The sequence below is a fragment of the Hyla sarda genome, chromosome 7, assembly GCF_029499605.1.
Source record: "Hyla sarda isolate aHylSar1 chromosome 7, aHylSar1.hap1, whole genome shotgun sequence".
Taxonomy (NCBI): Eukaryota; Metazoa; Chordata; class Amphibia; order Anura; family Hylidae; genus Hyla; species Hyla sarda.
The window spans coordinates 110,594,073-110,613,812 of record NC_079195.1 but is presented as its reverse complement, the minus strand read 5'-3'; the positions used below and the strand labels follow the sequence as shown (position 1 = coordinate 110,613,812).

Sequence of the window (19,740 nt, the reverse complement as noted above, 5' to 3'; positions counted from 1 at the left end):
TAACATTATTGATCCAGCATGCAACGCGTTTCGCTGTGCAGCTTCATCAGGCATATCACATGGGTAAAACACACCTGGTGATATACTGGATAGTGTTAACCCTTTAGTAGAAAAATTTGTTACAGCTTGTTTACAAAAAACATGCCAATCAATGACATCATATTAAGATCACAACAAACAATAACTAAATAAACCATATACTTAAAAGGGACCATATACTCTAAAAATGCAATATCTCAAAGAACAGCACAATATGTGCTCCAGAATAATAACATTTCACATATTATCAGAAGAAAGACTAAATAATGCCACGATTATACTATACAGCCCACTCAAAACAATATGATAAAAATAAAATGGAAAAAAATACAAAATACAAAAAAATATATGGATATAAAGACGCACAAATCTTTTCGCAAGATAACCCATAGACAGGTGCATAGAAAAAGGTGCACACAATAAAAGGAAATTCGGCATAAAAACAAACATTAACAATTGTTTTGTTTAAACCCTGGGGAACCAATGTTCCCAGCTTATGTATACAGAAAGGCTCAAAGTTTATAAGATGCTGATATCTATTATGCACTTACAAAGGAAATTATTCAAGAATTGTCAATCTCAAGGTATCTGGGCAGCCCTGATGTATCACAGAAAAATTTCGAGACACACTGTGGAGCATTTATAAAACAAAAATAGAGAAACAGAAACATAGTAGCACATCCACAATTTGTATTTTGATCTATTTGCTTCTGAGCATAAATTCAAAAACTAACAGATTGTTAGTATACAAGCTCACTGACATGGCGAGTACAAGCCCACTCGCCACGTTAAGGCCACCTATTCCGAGTGGGCCCCTAATCCAACACTGGCGTAGCGCCGGGCAGCAGCCACTGCCACCGCGACACCAGACCCACAGGGGGGAGCAACCCAGTGGCCAGGCAGCCCCACTACTGCACAACCAAGCCCCTGGTTCTGGGCAACTCCACCCCACAGACAAAGCAACACAGTAACAACCACCACCGCAGAGCACCACACCACTGTGAACACCTACCAAGTAATTCTTGCCAGAGGACTGGGAGAAAGCTAGGAGGAAACCCATATGCAGTCTCCTGCAACCTGTAGATCAAAATACAAATTGTGGATGTGCGGCTGTGTTTCTTTTTCTCTTTGTGTTTTACAATTGTAGTCTCTCCTCCTCTTTCATAGCCAGCACTCTGCTCCACCCATTCAGCCCAGGCGATTTTAATCAGCAGGAGACTGCATAAGGGTTTCCTCCTAACATTCTCCCAACCCTCAAACAGGGAGCACATGGTAGGTGTTCACACTGGTGTGGTGCTCTGCGGCGATCATTGTTACTGTGGTGCTTTGTCTGTGGGTTGGAGTGGCCCGGAGCCAGGGGCTTGGTCGGGCAGCAGTGGGGCTGCCAGGCCAATGGGTTATTCCCCTTGTGGGCATGGTGTCGCAGTGGTGGTGGTTGCCGCCCGGCACTATGCCAGTGTTAGGTTAGGGACCCATCTAAATAGGTGGCCATGATGTGGCGTATGGGCTTGTACTTTTTGATCAAAATGTATACTAACAACCTGTTAGTTTTGAATTTATGCTGAGAAGCAAGTAGATCAAATTACAAATGGTGGATGTGCGGCTGTGTTTCTTTTTCTCTTTGTGTTTTACACTATGGAACATGAATTTGTGTTTGATATTAAATCTATGTTTGTTCATGCGTGCCTGTACTGTTTGAACAGTACGGCCGACATACTGTAAATTACAGCCACAATGTAATAAATAGATAGCATAGGTCGTATCACAGGAGTAAACACCTTTAATTGGGAATGTTCTTTTGGTCTATGTAGATGTGAAACTGATAATAGGAAGGGGAATAAGGTCACAGCATAGACATCCGATTTTCTCACACAGGACGCATCCACACCTCGTTTGAACTGTGTTTACAATTTTTAGCCTACTAGGAGCAATAAGATTTTGCAAGTTTTTGGAACGTCGGAAGGTGATCATGGGAAATTCTGGCACCAGATTTTTCTGTAATATCTTCTTAATCAGAGTCACCTCACTATTAAAATTGGCTACAAAATTATACCGAAAATTCTGATCAGTATTTCCTGCTATTTTTTCTCTATCTTTCTTACTTTTTACTGTTGTTAATTCCGATTGTTTCCTGTGTTTTACTCTCTTATAAGCACCTGTTAACAAAGCTCGGGGGTATCCTTTCTCACAAAAACGTGTTCTCAGAATTGCAACTTGCTTTTCAAAATGAGTATCAGAACTGCAGTTTCTGCATATACGCAAATGCTGCCCATATGGTACTCCCTTAAGCCAACTAGGGTAGTGAGCACTGTTGAAATGTAAAAAAAAAAAACTGTTCACGTCAACAGATAAAAATGTTTTCGTAGATATATGCCCAGTAAGGGTTTTAAAAATCTTGAAATCTAAAAATTTAATAGATACTGATGAGAAATGCATAGTAAACTGCAATTCCTATGTATTGCAACTCAATTCCCTAGAAAAATCTCTGGCTTCAGATTCTGTACCAAGCCATATAATGAAAAGATCGTCAATATAACGACGGGAAAAAAATATACAAAAGAACTAAAACAGGGGTCTGTGCCATAATAACTGGGGGCGAATCGAGTCCCCATGGCACAGCCCCTGGTCTGTCTATAAACAATACCATTAAAACTAAAGCATTAAGTTTTAAAATAAACTCAATAGATTCAAGTAAAAAATCTGACAGATTTTCACCAAAAGTGCTGTCTTCAATAAATGTTTTGTGCATTGCTGCAAGGCCACGATCAGTGTCGATATTCGAATAGAGGGAGCATACAGCCAACGTAAAAAATGAAAAATGAATATCAAAGGGTAATGGTAAATTATTTAATTCATCTATAATCTGAGCAGAATCTCTGAAATATGAGGGAAGTTTTGACACATAAGGCTGTAAAAAAACAGATCTATAAAATTGGACAAATTAGTAGTGATGGAACCAATACCGGAAATAATAGCGTGTCCAAGGGAATTCATAAAATTCTTATGAAGTTTGGGGGGAAACAGGATGAATAATAATTTTGCCATTATCCTGCAAGGTTTTGATAGCAGTTCTCTCAATAGGGGTCAGATTATCAGATTTTTTTTTTAAAGTGACAGATTTTTCACTACTGTTCTTTGAGATCTTGCATTTTTATAGAGTATATGGTCCCTTTCAAGTATATGTTGTTATATTATTATGTTCTTGTTCATTGTGATCTTAATGTGATGTGTCAGTCATTGGCATGTTTTTTGTGACCAAGCTGTAACAAATTTTTCTACTAAAGGGTTAACACTATCCGGAATATAACCAGGTGTATTTTACCCATGTGATATTCCTGATGAAGCTGCACATGTGCAGAGAAACGCGTTACATGCTGGATCAATAAAGTTACTTACCTGAAGGTTCCGTGGCTCTGCTTCTCCTGTTCCGATCAGCGGTGTGTGATCCTGTCTTTCTCTGAAGTCCTTTCTTTCGTATCTACAAATTTTAATGACTCTCCCATCTATTCTCATTAGGGCCCCTGCACACTATGGAAATTCAACAAGAAATTTCTGTACGAAATCAGCACTTATTTCACATGAAATTTATTTAGCAGAAATAAGAGCTGAAATAAAAGTCCCCTTGACTAATGAGCTTTTCCAGGCGGATTTCTCCTAAATAATAAACAAGGTTATTTTATGGGCGGAATCCAGATCTGCATTAAAGGTTCCGCAATGGAACTTCCATAGTGTACACCAGGGGTCAAGTCCTGGGGAAAAAACTGTGGGAACTCCTGCAGGACTCCTGCTAATGGGAACAGTGTTCCGGTCATGGAAAAAGTGCAGGAACACCTTTCCTATGCGTTCCTGCAGGACCTGAGCCCTGGTGTACACTGAGCAGCAGAATCCCATCAAGATTAGAGTCTGAACTGAATTAATTCCGAGCTGAATACCAGTAGTATGCATGGGCCCCTACAGTCTGAAAAAGTGGACACCGTAACAATTTGCAATATCATCTCACAAGTGTATAATAGAGGGAAATATATACTATAATGAGAATATTTCCAATATATTTTTTATGAGCATTGTTTACGAAGAGTGAAATGAAGCTGAATACACTTGAACCTGTGGCAGTTTTCTGCTTCTAGATAAGAACAGTATTTCTTTCCATCCACTGTCTCCATAGAAATAATGAGGATCAGAAACACATAAAATATAAGAACTTTACCTGTCACAATTAAAAGGAACGTTTTGTAAGTTTCATCCTCCCTAAACCATAGGCAGTATGAAATACTGACAGGCGTCCTTATCACAATAATATAAGTCACTATGAATGACTGTACCATTTTAGAGTAATCATCACTGTAACTTGCCCAGGAATGGAGCCCCAAGTCATCAGGGTGATCCCCTTCTCAGATTAACAGATCCCTCCCTATTTGTGTACAGAGAGAGATCTATCGGTCGTGACTGGTTGATCGTCACAATCTTGCGGAGCCCGATTCAAGGCCAAAGATAAGTCTATGCTTATTCTGAAAAGGCCCAGCTGTTCAGTGTGCATCATGTGTTAAAAGAAAATCTTTTGGTTTTAGATTATGCTGAAAACACAATTGTCAAGGAGGTGGTGCCAAGCTGCGGCAACACACTTTCTCCCTCCCCCACCCCTCCCTGCCCTGATGTATTGATTGATGTACAGGGTTTGGCTTCCAGCACTGAGCCCTGTATGTCAATCAGCCAAGGCAGGAACAGGAATATAAAGAGGAGACATGAATGTTGCGGCTCAACACAGCCTTCTTGACACTTGAGCTCTGAGCATCATATAAAATTGGCATGGTTCCCATTAAAGGGGTACTCCGCTGCCCAGCATTTGGAGCAAACTTTTCTGAACGCTGGAGTCGGCACCGGGAGCTTGTGATGTCATAGCCCCGCCCCTCATGACGTCCCTCCCCTCCCATAGACTTGCATTGAGGGGGTGGGACGTGACGTCAAGGGGGGCAGGGCTATGACGTCACACGCTCCTGGCGCCCGCTCCAACATTCGGAACAATTGCAATTGTTCCAAACGCTGAGCAGCAGAGTACCCCTTTAAGTCTGAAGGTCAGTGTTTCATGTTGCTCATGGTTTGGGCCACATGAATATAGTGACAGGTCAGATGTGCGGACCAATTTTTGATTTGTGTTTTAGGATCCAAATTTTTTTTATATCTTACCCACAGGCTAGGTGGACCCCTGTTCCTCTCTACCAGGATGGTAGACCAGTTTGAAGCGATAGTCTAGCATACATGTTGATTTTTCCTACAGGAAGCCCCCCCATTAATCTACTATTTATCATCTATACTGCACATAGGTGATCCTAGGTGAGAAAACCTATAGTAATGTAAACAGCTACATGAGTTAGATCAGTTCAAGGTACTCTTCTTATTTCCATTGCTCAAAATTAAAATAACATAAAGACTTTATACCAGCTTCATTCCCAGCTCATGTGCTTTGTACTTAGGATGTGAGAGAGCAGGAACGGTGTATCCGCTGCGCTTGTCAGGATGGAACTTCTGCTGACTGAGCTGAGCATATAGACACTTTGTAAAAGTCACCTATAAATGAAAGATATTTCCAATTATTCAGTACTAACGTATGAAAGTATGTCTGAAGCATGGTGGGCAATGAGATAAATGTATAAATGAAGCATAACATAGAATGAGCGAAGCGTTCTTACCGATGTCAACAAACGCCTTTCAGGTTTAAAATGACGAAATGTGCGACAGGATTTTATGTCAATAGGGTCTCGGAGATAAAATGCTTGGACTGCTGCTGAAACCAACTGTGGACGCTCCTTTAATACAACGACAATCTCAGCAGGAACAAAACAATGGGCTCGATGGAAGGAATCCTTAATTTGTTCGGGGTACCTGAAAAATATCAATTACCGAATAAATGACTACCAATTTATCACCAAATTTTTCATGAAGATTGAAATAGCCGACACTCACCATAATTCTTCAGCTTCTTCTTTATTAGAAAATGATACTCACAAATTTAACAGGGGGTACCATAAGGCTACAGCAGCTGTTTCGCAAATGGTGAAGCGGTTGCTGTAGCCTTGTGGTGCCCCCCTGTTTGCATCTACCTGCTTTGTAATATGTGAGTATAATTTTCTAATAAAGAAAAAGCTGAAGAATTATGGTGAGTGTCGGTGCAGTGCCGTAGATTGTGATTTGCCATAGATTTTGATGTAGTGACTCAGCAGTTTTCCCTGCTCAAGCGCTCCGCCTCCATTACATTCTATAGGCTGACCCTCGCACACCACCCCCCAACCATTGGTTACTGCGGGGGGGGGGGGATGCGAGTGTCACGTGACATATTTAATCATCAGGCATCGCAGCTCACGGCAGTCTCGCTTGGGCTATCACAGGGAGAGGATCTCTCCCTATGATAGCCCGAAGCTGCACGGAGCTCTCATGGCCTTTGTGGCCAGATTCCGAGAGCAGTATCGGGCCACAGAAGCTAATACTTTTACTGTTTCATTGTCACCCGCCAGCGTGCTCGTTCGCCACCGCTATCGGGATCCCTATGCCCGATAGCGGCATTATCAGCTGCGCGCTCGTTCGCCACCGCTATCGGGATCCCTACGCCCGATAGTGGCGTTATCAGCTTGTCACCCGCCAGCGCGATCACTCGACAGCGCTATCGGGATCCCTATGCCCGATAGCGCTGACAACCGCTTGCCTCCCCGCCCGCTGCTCTGCTTCCCGTCCCCTGTTAACTCTCAGGGAACGGGGAACAGAAAGTAGAGCAGCGGGCGCAGCTAAAGTAGTACTACGCATACGCAGCACTACGCAAATAGCGTAGGTAGGTAGCGTAGCCGTACATTAGTGTAGGTTGTAATTTAGTATAGTTTAGTATTAAAAGTGAAAGGGGGTTAGGCACCACAACTCCCAGCATGGGAGTTGTAGTTTAGGACAACAACTCCCAGCATGCCCATACAGCTAAAGGCTGCCAGGGTATGCTGGGAGTTGTAGTTTAGCTTAGATTAGACAGCAAAAGAACTAAAACTCCCAGCATGCCCAGACAGCTAAAGGCTGCCCAGGCATGCTGGGAGTTGTAGTTTAGCTTAGCTTAGACAGCAAAGGGACTACAACTCCCAGCATGCCCAGACAGCTAAAGGCTGCCCAGGCATGCTGGGAGTTGTAGTTTAGGACTACAACTCCCAGCATGCCCAGATAGCTAAAGGCTGCCCAGACATGCTGGGAGTTGTAGTTTAGCTTAGATTAGACAGCAAAGGGACAACAACTCCCAGCATGCCCAGACAGCTGAAGGCTGCCCGGGCATGCTGGGAGTTGTAGTGAAATGATGGGACCACAAATCCCAGCATGCCCAGACAGCTGAAGGCTGCCAGGGCATGCTGGGAGTTGTAGTTTAGCTTAGATTAGACAGCAAAAGGACTACAACTCCCAGCATCCCCAGACAGCTAAAGACTGCCCAGGCATGCTGGGAGTTGTAGTTAAGCTGATGGGACCACAACTCCCAGCATGCCCAGACAGCTGAAGGCTGCGTGGTGATGCTGGGAGTTGTAGTGCAGTGAGTCTGCCAGAATGGCAGTAGCACTTGCATGTTTTTCATAAGACCAATAAGGTTGGATTGTTGGTGCATTCTAAATGATTTGTTAAAGTTATGTTTCTATTGGGTGCTGCTTTTTTCTAATATTTGGTTTCTTCAAGTGATTCTTTTATTAACATACATTTTCCTTCATTGCTTACCTACAACTAGCTCGTAATGATGACTATAGAAGCCTGATAAGTTATTCAATAAAAAAAAATGCTTTAATGTAACAAACAATGATATTCTGCACTTTATTTTGACTAAATAATCCTTTATAGACTGCATTTCAACAATGTTTTTGTAGTCAACTATGCTATTGTGTACAAAAAAAAAAACATATGTTATGGTCTTTTTTTATAATGTAAAATTGATGGCATACAGCAGCCTCCACTTTTAGCATCTCTTAACGTATGTTTTTTCCCCCAAAAAAACATATACAATAAACGGAAACATAAACAGTGTGTAAATGCACCATGTTTTTGCTTCCTGTCATTTGCACAAAATGTATGAATTGATGGGCACCACGTGATGAATTCTGTGTAGCAACTGAGAACGCATGCGCTTGCACAAAAAGTTAAGCACTGCGCAAAAATCTGCTCTCATGATATATCCCCCCAAAAGTCCATATGGTGTAAAATATCAACAGAACAAGACAAATAAAACTAAACATAGATATAATTATGATTTTTTTTTTACCCTTTAATTCTCCGCTCAATAGCTTTAGTTATGGACTCTGTTGCTGTAAAGGCCTCTGGATGTGCAGAGAGTAACATGAGGGCTTGTGATATGTTCATATTGGATGCTGGATCTGGCAGATCTCCCTCATCTTGCTGCACTGGTATGAGGCACAGCTTTCCATGATAGAAAAAGACCTGGTGAAACAAAATCAGGGAAACTCAACAGAATCTCTGCAGTGTTGTATGGCTGGCCGGGTTTGGTTCCCATATTTGGGTTATAAATTGTAAATCTACTGTGTCGTGTTAAAGGGGTTTCCCAGCAAAATCTTTTTTTCTTTTCAGCATTGTACCCAGAATGTGTAATAAAACAAAGAAAAGCCATAATCTACCTCCTGTCCATTCTCTGTTATTGGCGCCCATTGTTTGCAGCACTTCAAGGAGCTGCAGACTGCACATCACATGGCCAAAAGGCAGTACACCGTTGTAGTCAGAGATTGGATGAACAGCGATGTGACGTACAGTCTCCAGCTCCAGGAAGTGCAGCTGATACTGGAGGCTGTGGTGGTAATCGAAGGAGATATGTATTTTTTTTTATTTTTTATCGCACATTCTGGGTACATTTAAACCCATTAAAGGAAATCTGTCACCAGTGTTCACCTGCACTAACCTGTCGGTATGGACAGGTAGTGCGGGTGACACTGATGACAATGGTACTCATCTCGTCCCGTGCCGGGGATCTTCGGTAATCTTGGCCAATAGCTCCACTCCAGGCACCCGGCTTGAGGCACGCGTGGAGATTAGTGACGTCACCGCTGCTGTTCTGTAACTGCGGTCCTTGGCAGGGAGCAGCAGTGGTGATGTCACTAAGCTCCGCCCATGCCCCAGACGTTACTGCTCTCTGCTGGGTCTCACAGCAGTGGTGATGTCACTAAGCTCTGCCCATTCCCCAAGTAAGGTGTCCGGAGCTGGAGCTAATGGCCAAGATTACCGGAGATCCCCGCCACGAAACGGGACAAAGTAAGTGCTGTTGTAATCAGTGTCACCTGCACTATCCGTCGGTACCAAAAGGTTAGTGCAGGCGACACTGGTGACCGATTTCCTTTAAAGGGTACCTATAGGGCTTTAGTGTATGAAAATGACTAAAGGGGTTGAACATAAAAAAATGTACCTACCCGATTAGAGCTATTCTCTGGCTTAAGCCACCTGGGCAAGAAATCGGCGGCCTCTATCAACAGAAACTCTCCATCATTGTCTTCAACACTGTAATAAACAAGGAAGAGGCATAAAAACTTCAGACAATGACTGCATATGTGTGCATATTTATTTATGGTGGCAATCACTAACTAGAAGAATCTGTTTTAATAATACTACAAAAATGGTGGAACCAGTTAGATGACAGGTCTACTAATACATCAACATGGTGAAAGGACAGGACGAACAAACATAGTGGCCCTGATTTACTAAGAGTGTTGTGTGGTTTTCTTTGTGGGTTTTAACTCCCTACATTTTTTTTCCCCACATATTTACAAAGCTTTCCCTACATTTCGCTTATCGTTTTTATTTATTTTACACATGCTCTGATCTGTGGGGTTTTTCAGAGCTCAAATCCACCACGTTGGCCCTCATTTACTAAGCTAAAATCCACTAATTTTTGTCTGGTTTTTCCAAGTTTTTTTGTTGCATAGTGTCTGAGACACTTTGCGACAGTGTGCATCAGGAAAATCCAATAACCCGACACTGCATTGTGAAAAGCCTAAAAGGGGGTGTGGTCGCAAAGGGGGCATGGCTGGTCCAAAAATGGGGTGAGCTTTCACAACCCGACCGATTTACTATTGAATTCACAGAAAATCCTGTGAATAAAAGGCTGGAAATTTCCACCTAGAAAAAGCTGGTCAGAAAATGTTTCCGACTTGTAAATCTGTGATCCCATAGTAAAGAGGGAAATCCTGCAAGTCTGAAACAACATTTCACACTAGTAAACACCCAACACTCTTAGTAAATGAGGCCTATTTTCTGTGAAAACCTGAAAATGTCGGGGCCACACCCCTTTTCGGTAGCCCTGATGGCCACACCCCTTTTTCGGGTTCTCTCAGTAAAATGGAGAGTTGGTCGGGTTTTTTTCAATTCTGGTGCATTTTCCGGCACAGAATTTTTGGCGTAATGCGTCAGAATCTGGCGCACAACCCCACAAAACATGTCGGGTTTACAATAGCAGGGCTGCACTCACAGGTGGCACTATACACAGAAGAGTAGTTTCTGGTAGCCTACCTTAGCAGTCATCTGACTGAATGGAAGTAAAGACAACCAAACGCATTTCAGTCCACAACTCGAGAAAACTTTGCAGCTAGTAGTGTTATGTAACAACAAAGAAAAAAGTGGGGCTCAGCCTAATATATATAGTGTTATGTAACTAATTCTCTATATGGAAGTGTATACGTAAATACAACTTTATTGAAGACAAAAAGGTAAAAACGTGTGCAAGTGTATATCTGATGGAATTTCAGCATTATAAAATGTCTAATTCCAAATAACCAAACGTCTGAACTAATAAATGGTACTTTTTCCATGGTGTTCCTCTGTCTTCATATCATGCATTTACTAGGAGTGCAGTCCCATTATAAAGATGTCGCAGGGATCACCATACCTGGCAGCTAGTTCTGGGAAGTCCTTTGTGATCTGTTGGATCAGGTAAACTATAAACCACTCATCTTCTATGTTATCACCAAAATGTGTTAGTCCTTCAATATGGGCTGGAACATCACCTAATCAAAAGGAAATATAGCAATGTACAATAACAAATAGTAAAGACAATCATACCACAAGCAGCTTATTCACAGAGCATAAAGCTAGTAAATGTTTTCAGTAAAGAAAATCCACAGAGAAATACATGTGTACTTCAAGGCAGAATCTCTTCGGAAATCTACATGATTTACAAGTGGATTCTTTTTTTCACACTGAAAAATTGTAAAAAAATGCAACATGTAAACAATAGTGCATATTTTCCACTAAAAACAATCAGACATGGTATGTAGTTGCATTACATTTGTATTCAATTGCAAAATACAAATAATTTAAAAAAAAATTATATTACAAAATACTTTTCAAAACAAATACATGGAAAAAACATGTGAATCTGTCCTCAAATGGATTGCAGTGAATATAAACATTCTTGTTTATGTCCAATGGCTGAGATCCTATCCAGTTAATGCCTGTACTGGCCCATGCTACACTTTACCAGTACAAGTTCCCAGGCATATGCAATAGCCAAATATATACACTAACATATGCACAAAAAATGTGTAAAGAAAGAGGCTCAGAAAGAATCCTATGTAGAGGAGGATCTTATCACTCAACTAAAGGAAAGGAAAAAAAAAAAAGAAAAACAGAACAGGGGTAACAAGCTAAAATATCTGTAATCCTATGGAAGCAACACCCGAATCCCCACCTCCCACTTTTCACATTTGTGCAGGGATTTACGTTTACCCTAAATACCCTTATCTATATTAACTAGCCAACTATTCTGGCTATTAAGCAACTGCTGGTAGAGCCCCATCCAGCCAATGCAGCGCAATTAAAGGGGTATTCTGGTCATACAATGGGGCGTGGCGTGACGTCACGTCTCCAGTCCCGGAAATACAAAGGTTTCCAAGACTGGAGCAGAAACCTGGCATAGAATGCGGGAGCTGCGTGGTGGCCCCCTGCAATCACACATCTTGTCCCCTATCCTTTGGATAGAGGATACGTTGTCTATGGCCAGAATACCCCTTTAAATACATATCATTAACAGCATTCTAGCACCCCCACTTTATACTGATCAGTTACATTCAAATCTTCCAATAGGTTAATACACAAACCAGAGGAGAAAGATCAATGGAGACCTGATACACCCACAACACTGGCCCTCATTTACTAAGAGTGTTGTGTAGGTTTCTTTGTGGGTCTTAATTCCCTACAATTTTTTTTCCACAGTATTTACTAAGGTTTCCCTAGATTTTGCCCTTTTCCCTACATTTTGCTTTTTTTTTTTTTTTTTTTTTTTTTTTTTTTTTTACACATGCTCTGATCTGTGGGGTTTTCCTCAGCTGAAATCCACTTCATTTTATGTGGAAACCTTAGTAAATATGTTGGGATTTTGTGAAAATGTCTGGACATGCCCCTTGTACGTGACCACGCCCCCTTTTCAGGTTTTCCCAGTAAAATGGAGAGCTAGTTGTTTTTTTTTTTCGATTCTGGTGCAAATTCTGTTGCCCATTCTGGCGCAGACAGAATTTCTGGTGCACAACCCGACAAAACATGTCAGGTTTACAATATTGTAGTATATCAGGGCCATTATGTCCATAGACCCCTTCAAAAGCATTCCAGGGTGGTTCAAGATCACATCACATGTATAAGATTCTGTCCTTACCTCTCTATCATACATACGTTTACAGGGGCGTGGAAGTTAAAAAAAACAACAACAAAAAAAACCACTTGCCCAAGGGACTAAAACGAGAGCACAATATACTTGTCCCTCACGACAATCCACTTGTCCAGGCCAATTTTAGTTTTTGCACTCCCGTTTTTTCCTCTTTGCCCAAGAATAACCATAACTCTTTTCCATCTACAGACCCATATGAGGACTTGTTTTTTGCAGGACCGATTGTACTTTGTAATTTATACAACATATGCTCCGAAACAAAAAAATATATATATTGCTGAGGTGAAATTGAAATAAAAAAAAGACAGCAAATTTGGTGGTTTTCTTTTTTATGCCATATTTTGATACTTTAGGTTGGCCTGATTACAGCAATACCAAATGTACTAAGTTTGTATTGTTTCCATCACATTTTACTTATTGCCATTTTCTGACCCCTGTAACTTTTATTTTTTGGTATACCATGCTGTATGATGGCTTATTTTTTGCGCCATAATCAGTTGTTTGTATCAGAACCATTTTGGTATTGATCTAAGTTTTTAATTAATTACCGTACGGGATATATAATGTTATATTTTAATGCTTTCGACAATTACGCACTCAGCGATACCAAATATCTTTATTTTTATTATGTTTACATGTTTTTTATATAGGAAAATGGGAGTGAATTGAACTTTTAATATGGAAGGGGTTAATGTGTGTCTTTTAAACTATCACTCAACTTTTTTTTTTACATTTAGGGGACTTTTAGGAGGAATCATAAGATTCCTCATACAGATCACTGCAGTTCTATTGAACTCCATTGATATGTTTGCTCTGCGCTCCATTGATAAAGCCTGGTCCAGCCAGGCTCTATGAATGAGAGCCATGGACACCAGAGAAGGAGAGGTAAGCCCTCCAGCTACCTCTGCAGCAGATCGCCCGCTATTAGCGACAGTCCCCAGCTACTGAAATCAGCTGGAGGCCGTCAGGGGGTGGGACGTACTCGAGTACGGAGCCCGCTCCATACACCCTGCTAGAGGCCTGAAAAATTCACCTGTCTGGCGCCCAGAACTGCATGTCTTGGGCGTCTGACGATAGGATTTCCACATCCCTGCTTTAGGAGTCCTATAGACCCCATGAAGCAAATAAAGCTATTAATGCCAATGTGTATCACTCAGAGAAAGTTGCATAGTTATCTCCAAGATTAAAGATGAGCGAATTTTTGAAAAATTCGATTCGGCCGATTCGCCGAATTAAAAAAAAGGAGATTTTTTAACACTTACCGTAAAATCTCTTTCTCGAAGGATCCATTGGGGGACACAGACAGTGGGTGTATCCTGCTGTCTCTAGGAGGTGTGACACTATGGTGATAAAAAAGTCAGCTCCTCCCAGCAGGAAACACCTGCCTTCAGGCTCTGAGTTAGTCAGTTTAAGTTCCAGAGCAATAGGAGAAGACCAATAGGTCAAGGAAAAACCCAAAACTGCCCGAGAACCAGAAGAAAAAACATAACTGAACACACCCTCGGACAGAGAACCAAGGAAAAACCCCAAAAAGGGTGGGAGCTGTGTCCCCCAATGGATCCTTCGAGAAAGAGATTTTACGGTAAGTGTTAAAAAAATCTCCTTTTCTCTATCGGCTCCATTGGGGGACACTGACAGTGGGACGTACCAAAGCCATCCCTTGGGTGGGCAGATAAGAAATCAGGCAGACATCTGATCCACTGCCGCCTGCAACACCTTACGCCCCAGGGTAGCATCATCCGATGCGAAAGTATGAACCCGATAAAACCTCGAGAAGGTGTGCAAAGATGACCAGGTAGCCGCCTTGCAAATCTGCGAGGCCGAGGCTCTATTCTGGAGAGCCCAGGATGCCCCAACAGAACGTGTGGAATGAGCCACAACCCTGAAAGGAGGAATCTTCCCCTTAAAGCGATAGGTTTCCGAAATGGTAGACCGAATCCACCTAGAAATGGTGGCCTTGGAAGCAGGTTGTCCCTTGCGACGACCCTCCGTAAGGATGAAAAAGGAATCACACTGAGGAAACGAAGAAGTGAGGGAGAGATAAGCCCGAACAGCCCGAACCACGTCCAGCTTGTGCAGTAAGCACTCCCTAGGATTAGAAAGAGCCGGGCAAAATGACGGGAGGACAATGTCCTCATTGAGATGAAAGGCCAAGACCACCTTAGGTAAAAGGAAGGGTCTGGCCGGAAAACAACCTTGTCCTGGTGGATCACCAGAAACGGAGAACGGCATGAAAGAGCTGCAAATTCAGACACCCTCCGGATGGAGGTGATAGTCACCAGAAACGCCATTTTCCAAGAAAGATGTTGGAGAGACACCTCTCTAAGGGGCTCAAAGGGTGCACCCTGGAGGGCACTCAGGACCAAATTCAAGTCCCAAGGAGGAGAGGGAGACCGATAAGGAGGAACAGCGTGCGCCACTCCTTGCAGGAAGGTTCGGACATGAGGATTAGAAGGCGCCAGGGGCCACTGGAAAAGAACAGTAAGGGCCAAAACCTGACCTTTAAGGGAACTGAGAGACAACCCTAGTTCCAACCCCGACTGCAAAAAGGAGAGAAGACGGGGAACAGAGAAGGTCACCGGGGAGAAGTCTTGTGCTTCACACCAATGAAAGTAAGACCTCCAAGTACGGTGGTAAATCCTTGCAGAGGAGGGCTTACGAGCCTTGAGCATGGTGCGAATGACTTGGGAAGAGAACCCGTGGGCCCTCAAAACCGCGGTCTCAACCGCCACACCGTCAAATGCAGCGACTGTAAATTGGGGTGGCAAAGAGGACCCTGAGAGAGTAGGTCCGGACGGAGCGGAAGGCGCAGTGTAGCGTCGTCCAGGAGCCTGACTACGTCGGCGTACCACGACCTTCGGGGCCAATCTGGAGCTACCTGAAAGGCGGGGACGCCCTCTCCCTTGAGCTTCCTCAGCACCCTGGGAAGAAGCGGAATAGGAGGGAACAGATAGGGTATGGTAAACCCCGCCCAAGGAATCACTAGGGCATCCACGGCCAGAGCCTGAGGGTCCCGGGACTTGGACACAAACGGAAGAATCTTCCGATTGTGCCGGGACGCGAAGAGGTCCACGTCCGGAAGGCCCCAGAGGTGCGTGAAGACCTCTGGATTTAGTGACCACTCGTCCGCTTCCCAGTTGAGCACCCCCGGGATGTGAATCGCCGAAATGGCCGGAACCTTGCTCTCCGCCCAGGAGAGAATCTTGGTCACATCGGCCATGGCTGCGGAGCTGCGAGTGCCGCCCTGACGATTTATGTACGCCACGGCCGTGGCATTGTCCAACTGAACACGGACAGGACGGGACTGAAGATGGGACTCACAATGAAGAAGACAAAGACAAATCGCCCGTAATTCCAATATGTTTATCGGAAGAAGGGTCTCCTGGGGGGGGACCAGAGTCCCTGAACCGTCCAATACCTGAACACGCCGCCCCAGCCCGACAGGCTGGCATCCGTTGTAACAACCTGCCAGTGAAGGGGAAGAAACGACCGCCCTTGGAGAAGAAGGGGGGAGCGGAGCCACCAGAGCAGAGACTGATGGACCCTGAGAGGGAGAACAATCTGACGATCGAGGGACAGAGGAGACCTGTTGCACCGAGAGAGAATCGCCAGTTGGAGGGGGCGGTAATGAAACTGGGCAAAAGGTACGGCCTCCATAGTTGCCACCATCCGACCCAGGACTTCCATACAAGTGCGGATGGAGACTGATACCTGGGTCTGAAGGGAGTGGACCCCCGACCAGAGCGCCAGACGCTTGTCCGGCGGAAGACAAATTCAGGCAGAGGCCGTGTCGAAGAGAAATCTCAGAAAGGTTAGAGACTGGGAAGGACGGAGGACTGACTTGTCCTGGTTGACCATCCACCCGAAGCGAGTCAGAGTGTGGAGAGTGATGTCCAGATTCTCCAGAGTCTGGGCCCTGGTTGGAGCCTTGATGAGAAGGTCGTCCAGATAGGGTATCACCGAGATTCCCCTCGACCGTAACATGCCCATCACAGGTGCAGGGACCTTTGTAAAGACCCGAGGAGCCGTGACTAGACTGAAGGGGAGGGCTACAAATTGAAAGTGCCCCTCCGGAACCGCAAAGCGGAGGTACCGATGATGGCTCGGAAATATTGGCACATGGAGGTAGGCATCCTTGATGTCCACTGATGAAAGGAACTCCCCTTGTTCCAGGGATGCCACTACCGAACGGAGAGATTCCATTCATTCGGAAGTGGCAGATGAGAAGATGAAGATTGAGACGCTTGAGGTCCAAAATTGGATGCATAGAACCGTCCTTCTTGGGGACCACAAAAAGATTTGAATAGAAACCCCGAAAACGTTCCCCTGGTGGAACAGAAACGATAACCCCCTGGAGAAGCAGAGACTGGAGAGCCACTCGAAACTGCTTCTCCAGAGGAGGAGACCGGGGGGCCCGGGATTGAAAAAAGCGATCCCTCGGAAGGGATGCAAATTCGATCCGGTAACCGTTGGACACTACGTCCCTGACCCAAGAGTCTTGAATGTGAGAGGTCAAAATGTCTTGAAAAAGTAAGAGACGACCTCCTACCCGAGAAGAAACCGTGGGTGGGGGCCTCACTTCATTCAGAAGTGGGCTTGCGGTTGCCTGATTTGGGCGCAAAACGGCCGGACCGGTTGGAGTCCAACTTCCAAGACTGGCGAGCCCGGAACGAGGGAGCATTTTTGTCCCGCGAGGGCGCCTGCCCGGATCCCTTGTTGGAGCTGGAGGTCCGAAAGGACCGAAAGGAAAAGGCCTTCCTATGGCAAGTAGGTGAGCCTTATTTTGAGGTAACAAGGTACTCTTATCTCCCATTGCCTCGGAGATAATCTCATCAAGGCATTTGCCAAAAAGACGGCCACCCGTAAAGGGAAGCTCAGTGAGAGATCTTTTGGAAGCAGCATCCGCATTCCAAGCCTTAAGCCACATAGAGCGGCGGAGAGACGCTAGATGACCCACAGCATAGGCAGAACAACGGGCTGCCTGCATGGAAGCTGCACACAGAAAATCCCCGGCTTTAGAGCATTGAAGAGCCAAAGCAGAAATATCCTTGAAGGCAGCGGCATCTGCCAGAGGCAGTGTAGTCGCCTTATTGATCCGGGAAACTGGTGGGTCCACTGAGGGAGACCTTGTCAAATGGATAACGATCTTGAATTGTCTTAATTCCCGGGAACCTCTTGTCTGGATGTTTCCATGCGGTTTCCAGAATGTCGTCAAAGTCAGCGTGAGAGCTGAACTTCTGAGGTGCTGGCTTAGCACGATGAAAGGATACTCCTGGATTGACATCTGAAGATCCTGGTTCCTCTAAGTGAAAGGTGTCTCTTAGGGCTGTAACCAAAGAAATAACCGTTGCAATTGAGTCCGGGCGGTCCTCTGAGTCAGATGCCGGCTCGGAAGCCTCGTCCACCAGTTCACCAGGGGAATGAGAATGAGTAGAGGAGGTCCTGGAGGGGGGCAACTCTGACCGAGAACGCGGCTCTGGAGTGGCAGAGCGGCGAATCCGAGAACGTCCTCTGGAGGAGCGACGTTTGTGCCCAGATGACGGGGGGGGGGGGGGGGGGCGGGACCCACGAGGGGAACGCTCACGTCTACCTGAAGACTCATTGGAAGAGTCAGACGAGGCACCCCTAGGACGCTTGTGAGAGCGTGAAGTATGTGGAGACGAGGAACGAGCCCTTCCAGAGGTCCTGCACAGGGAAGACCCCTTCAAGGCGGACACCACTTCCCGGGAGGCCTCAGCCACCGAGCGGGAGACTTTTTTAAAGTCAGCCATATACTGGGCAGGGAAGAAACCCAGGCTGGGGGAGCGGCTGGATCCACCGGAACCGAAGGGGCATCAGGGGGAGCAGTGGAGCAGGCAGAAAAAGTGGGCTCAGCAGAGCCAGACATTTTGGTATTACAGTGCTTACAGAGATAGTAAGTCACTGAAGTTCCAGGTCTCTGTTTAGAGGGAGGAACAGCTCTGGGTATGGACATAATGAGGGAAAAGAAGGGAGATAGGAACTTTCTCACCCTAGTCTGTGTCCCCTGTCAGCTGCAGTGAGGAGACTCGCTCTGTGCAGCTAGAGAGAGAAACAGGTCAGCCAATAGGAAAAGGGGGCGTGCCTGAAGCAAGGCACTAGCTAACTGACCCCTTCCCACTGAAATTCGCGCCCACGGCGCTGATTGGAGGCTGCTTCTCGCCTCTGAGCGCTCCCTAGCCCTTGGGCGGAGCTACAGACCGCGGAAGAGAACTGTCATGGCACCCGCTCCTTGTCCCGACCGCACCTTGTCCCGACCGCTCGGTGGAATAGAGCGGGCGGCCAACGCCGGCAGAAACTGACGGGGAAAAGAAAGAAGCCGGCACTGAAAGCGCCCGGCTCATAGCAGCGCCGCGGCTATAAGCCGCGATAAGGCACTGCCGCAAAGCGCCGCGGTGTCCCTTCATGGTGACACTGCTCCCCCAAAAATAAAGTGCAGCCCCTGAAAGCTAGCCCCAAAAAACAGAAGGTGGCTAAAACAGGGGGTCTCCAGCTGTTGCGAGTCCGTACCTATGTAGAAAAGGGGGAAAGTACTTACCTCAGTCAGAAGAACTTACCTAATGGAGTCTTCAGTGAAGTCTTCAGTCAGCTTTAGTTACCTGCATCACACCTAGCAGCTATGCGCGAGCGAGGTGAGCAGGGAAATAGGGGGACCCGGACCCGTGAGGTACCACCCAAGCGCTGACCATTGGCGTGGGGGGGTTAACAGCGCATATACGCAATGTCTGTGCCCCCACACTCGCAATGGGGAAACGGGGAACCGCAGTCCCTGAGTCACCACCTGAAAACAGAAAAGAAAAGGAATTTTTAAAAAACTAACACGTCCCTAACTAGGAAAACAAAAAATTAGAAGACCTGGTCTGGAGCAACCCAGACCACGTCCACCTCCTTCAGACACTAAGCTTAAACTGACTAGCTCAGAGCCTGAAGGCGGGTATATCCTGCTGGGAGGAGCTGACTTTTTTTTATCACCATAGTGTCACACCCCCTAGAGAGAGCAAGATACACCCACGGTCTGT

At 45.2% G+C, this 19,740-nt stretch overlaps 1 protein-coding gene across 2 annotated transcripts in view; it reads right to left on the bottom strand.

Annotated features, from left to right (window-relative positions):
* ECD (ecdysoneless cell cycle regulator) overlaps nucleotides 1-19,740 on the bottom strand; it is a 44,492-nt gene that overhangs the window by 17,228 nt on the left and 7,524 nt on the right. For both annotated transcript variants that reach the window (XM_056530429.1, XM_056530430.1), the window contains exons 3-7: nucleotides 10,931-11,048; nucleotides 9,459-9,546; nucleotides 8,306-8,481; nucleotides 5,727-5,919; nucleotides 5,476-5,604 (exon numbers count right to left, since the gene is read on the bottom strand). In XM_056530429.1, the coding sequence (XP_056386404.1) occupies nucleotides 5,476-5,604; nucleotides 5,727-5,919; nucleotides 8,306-8,481; nucleotides 9,459-9,546; nucleotides 10,931-11,048 (704 nt within the window). The remainder of the gene's footprint in view (nucleotides 1-5,475; nucleotides 5,605-5,726; nucleotides 5,920-8,305; nucleotides 8,482-9,458; nucleotides 9,547-10,930; nucleotides 11,049-19,740) is intronic.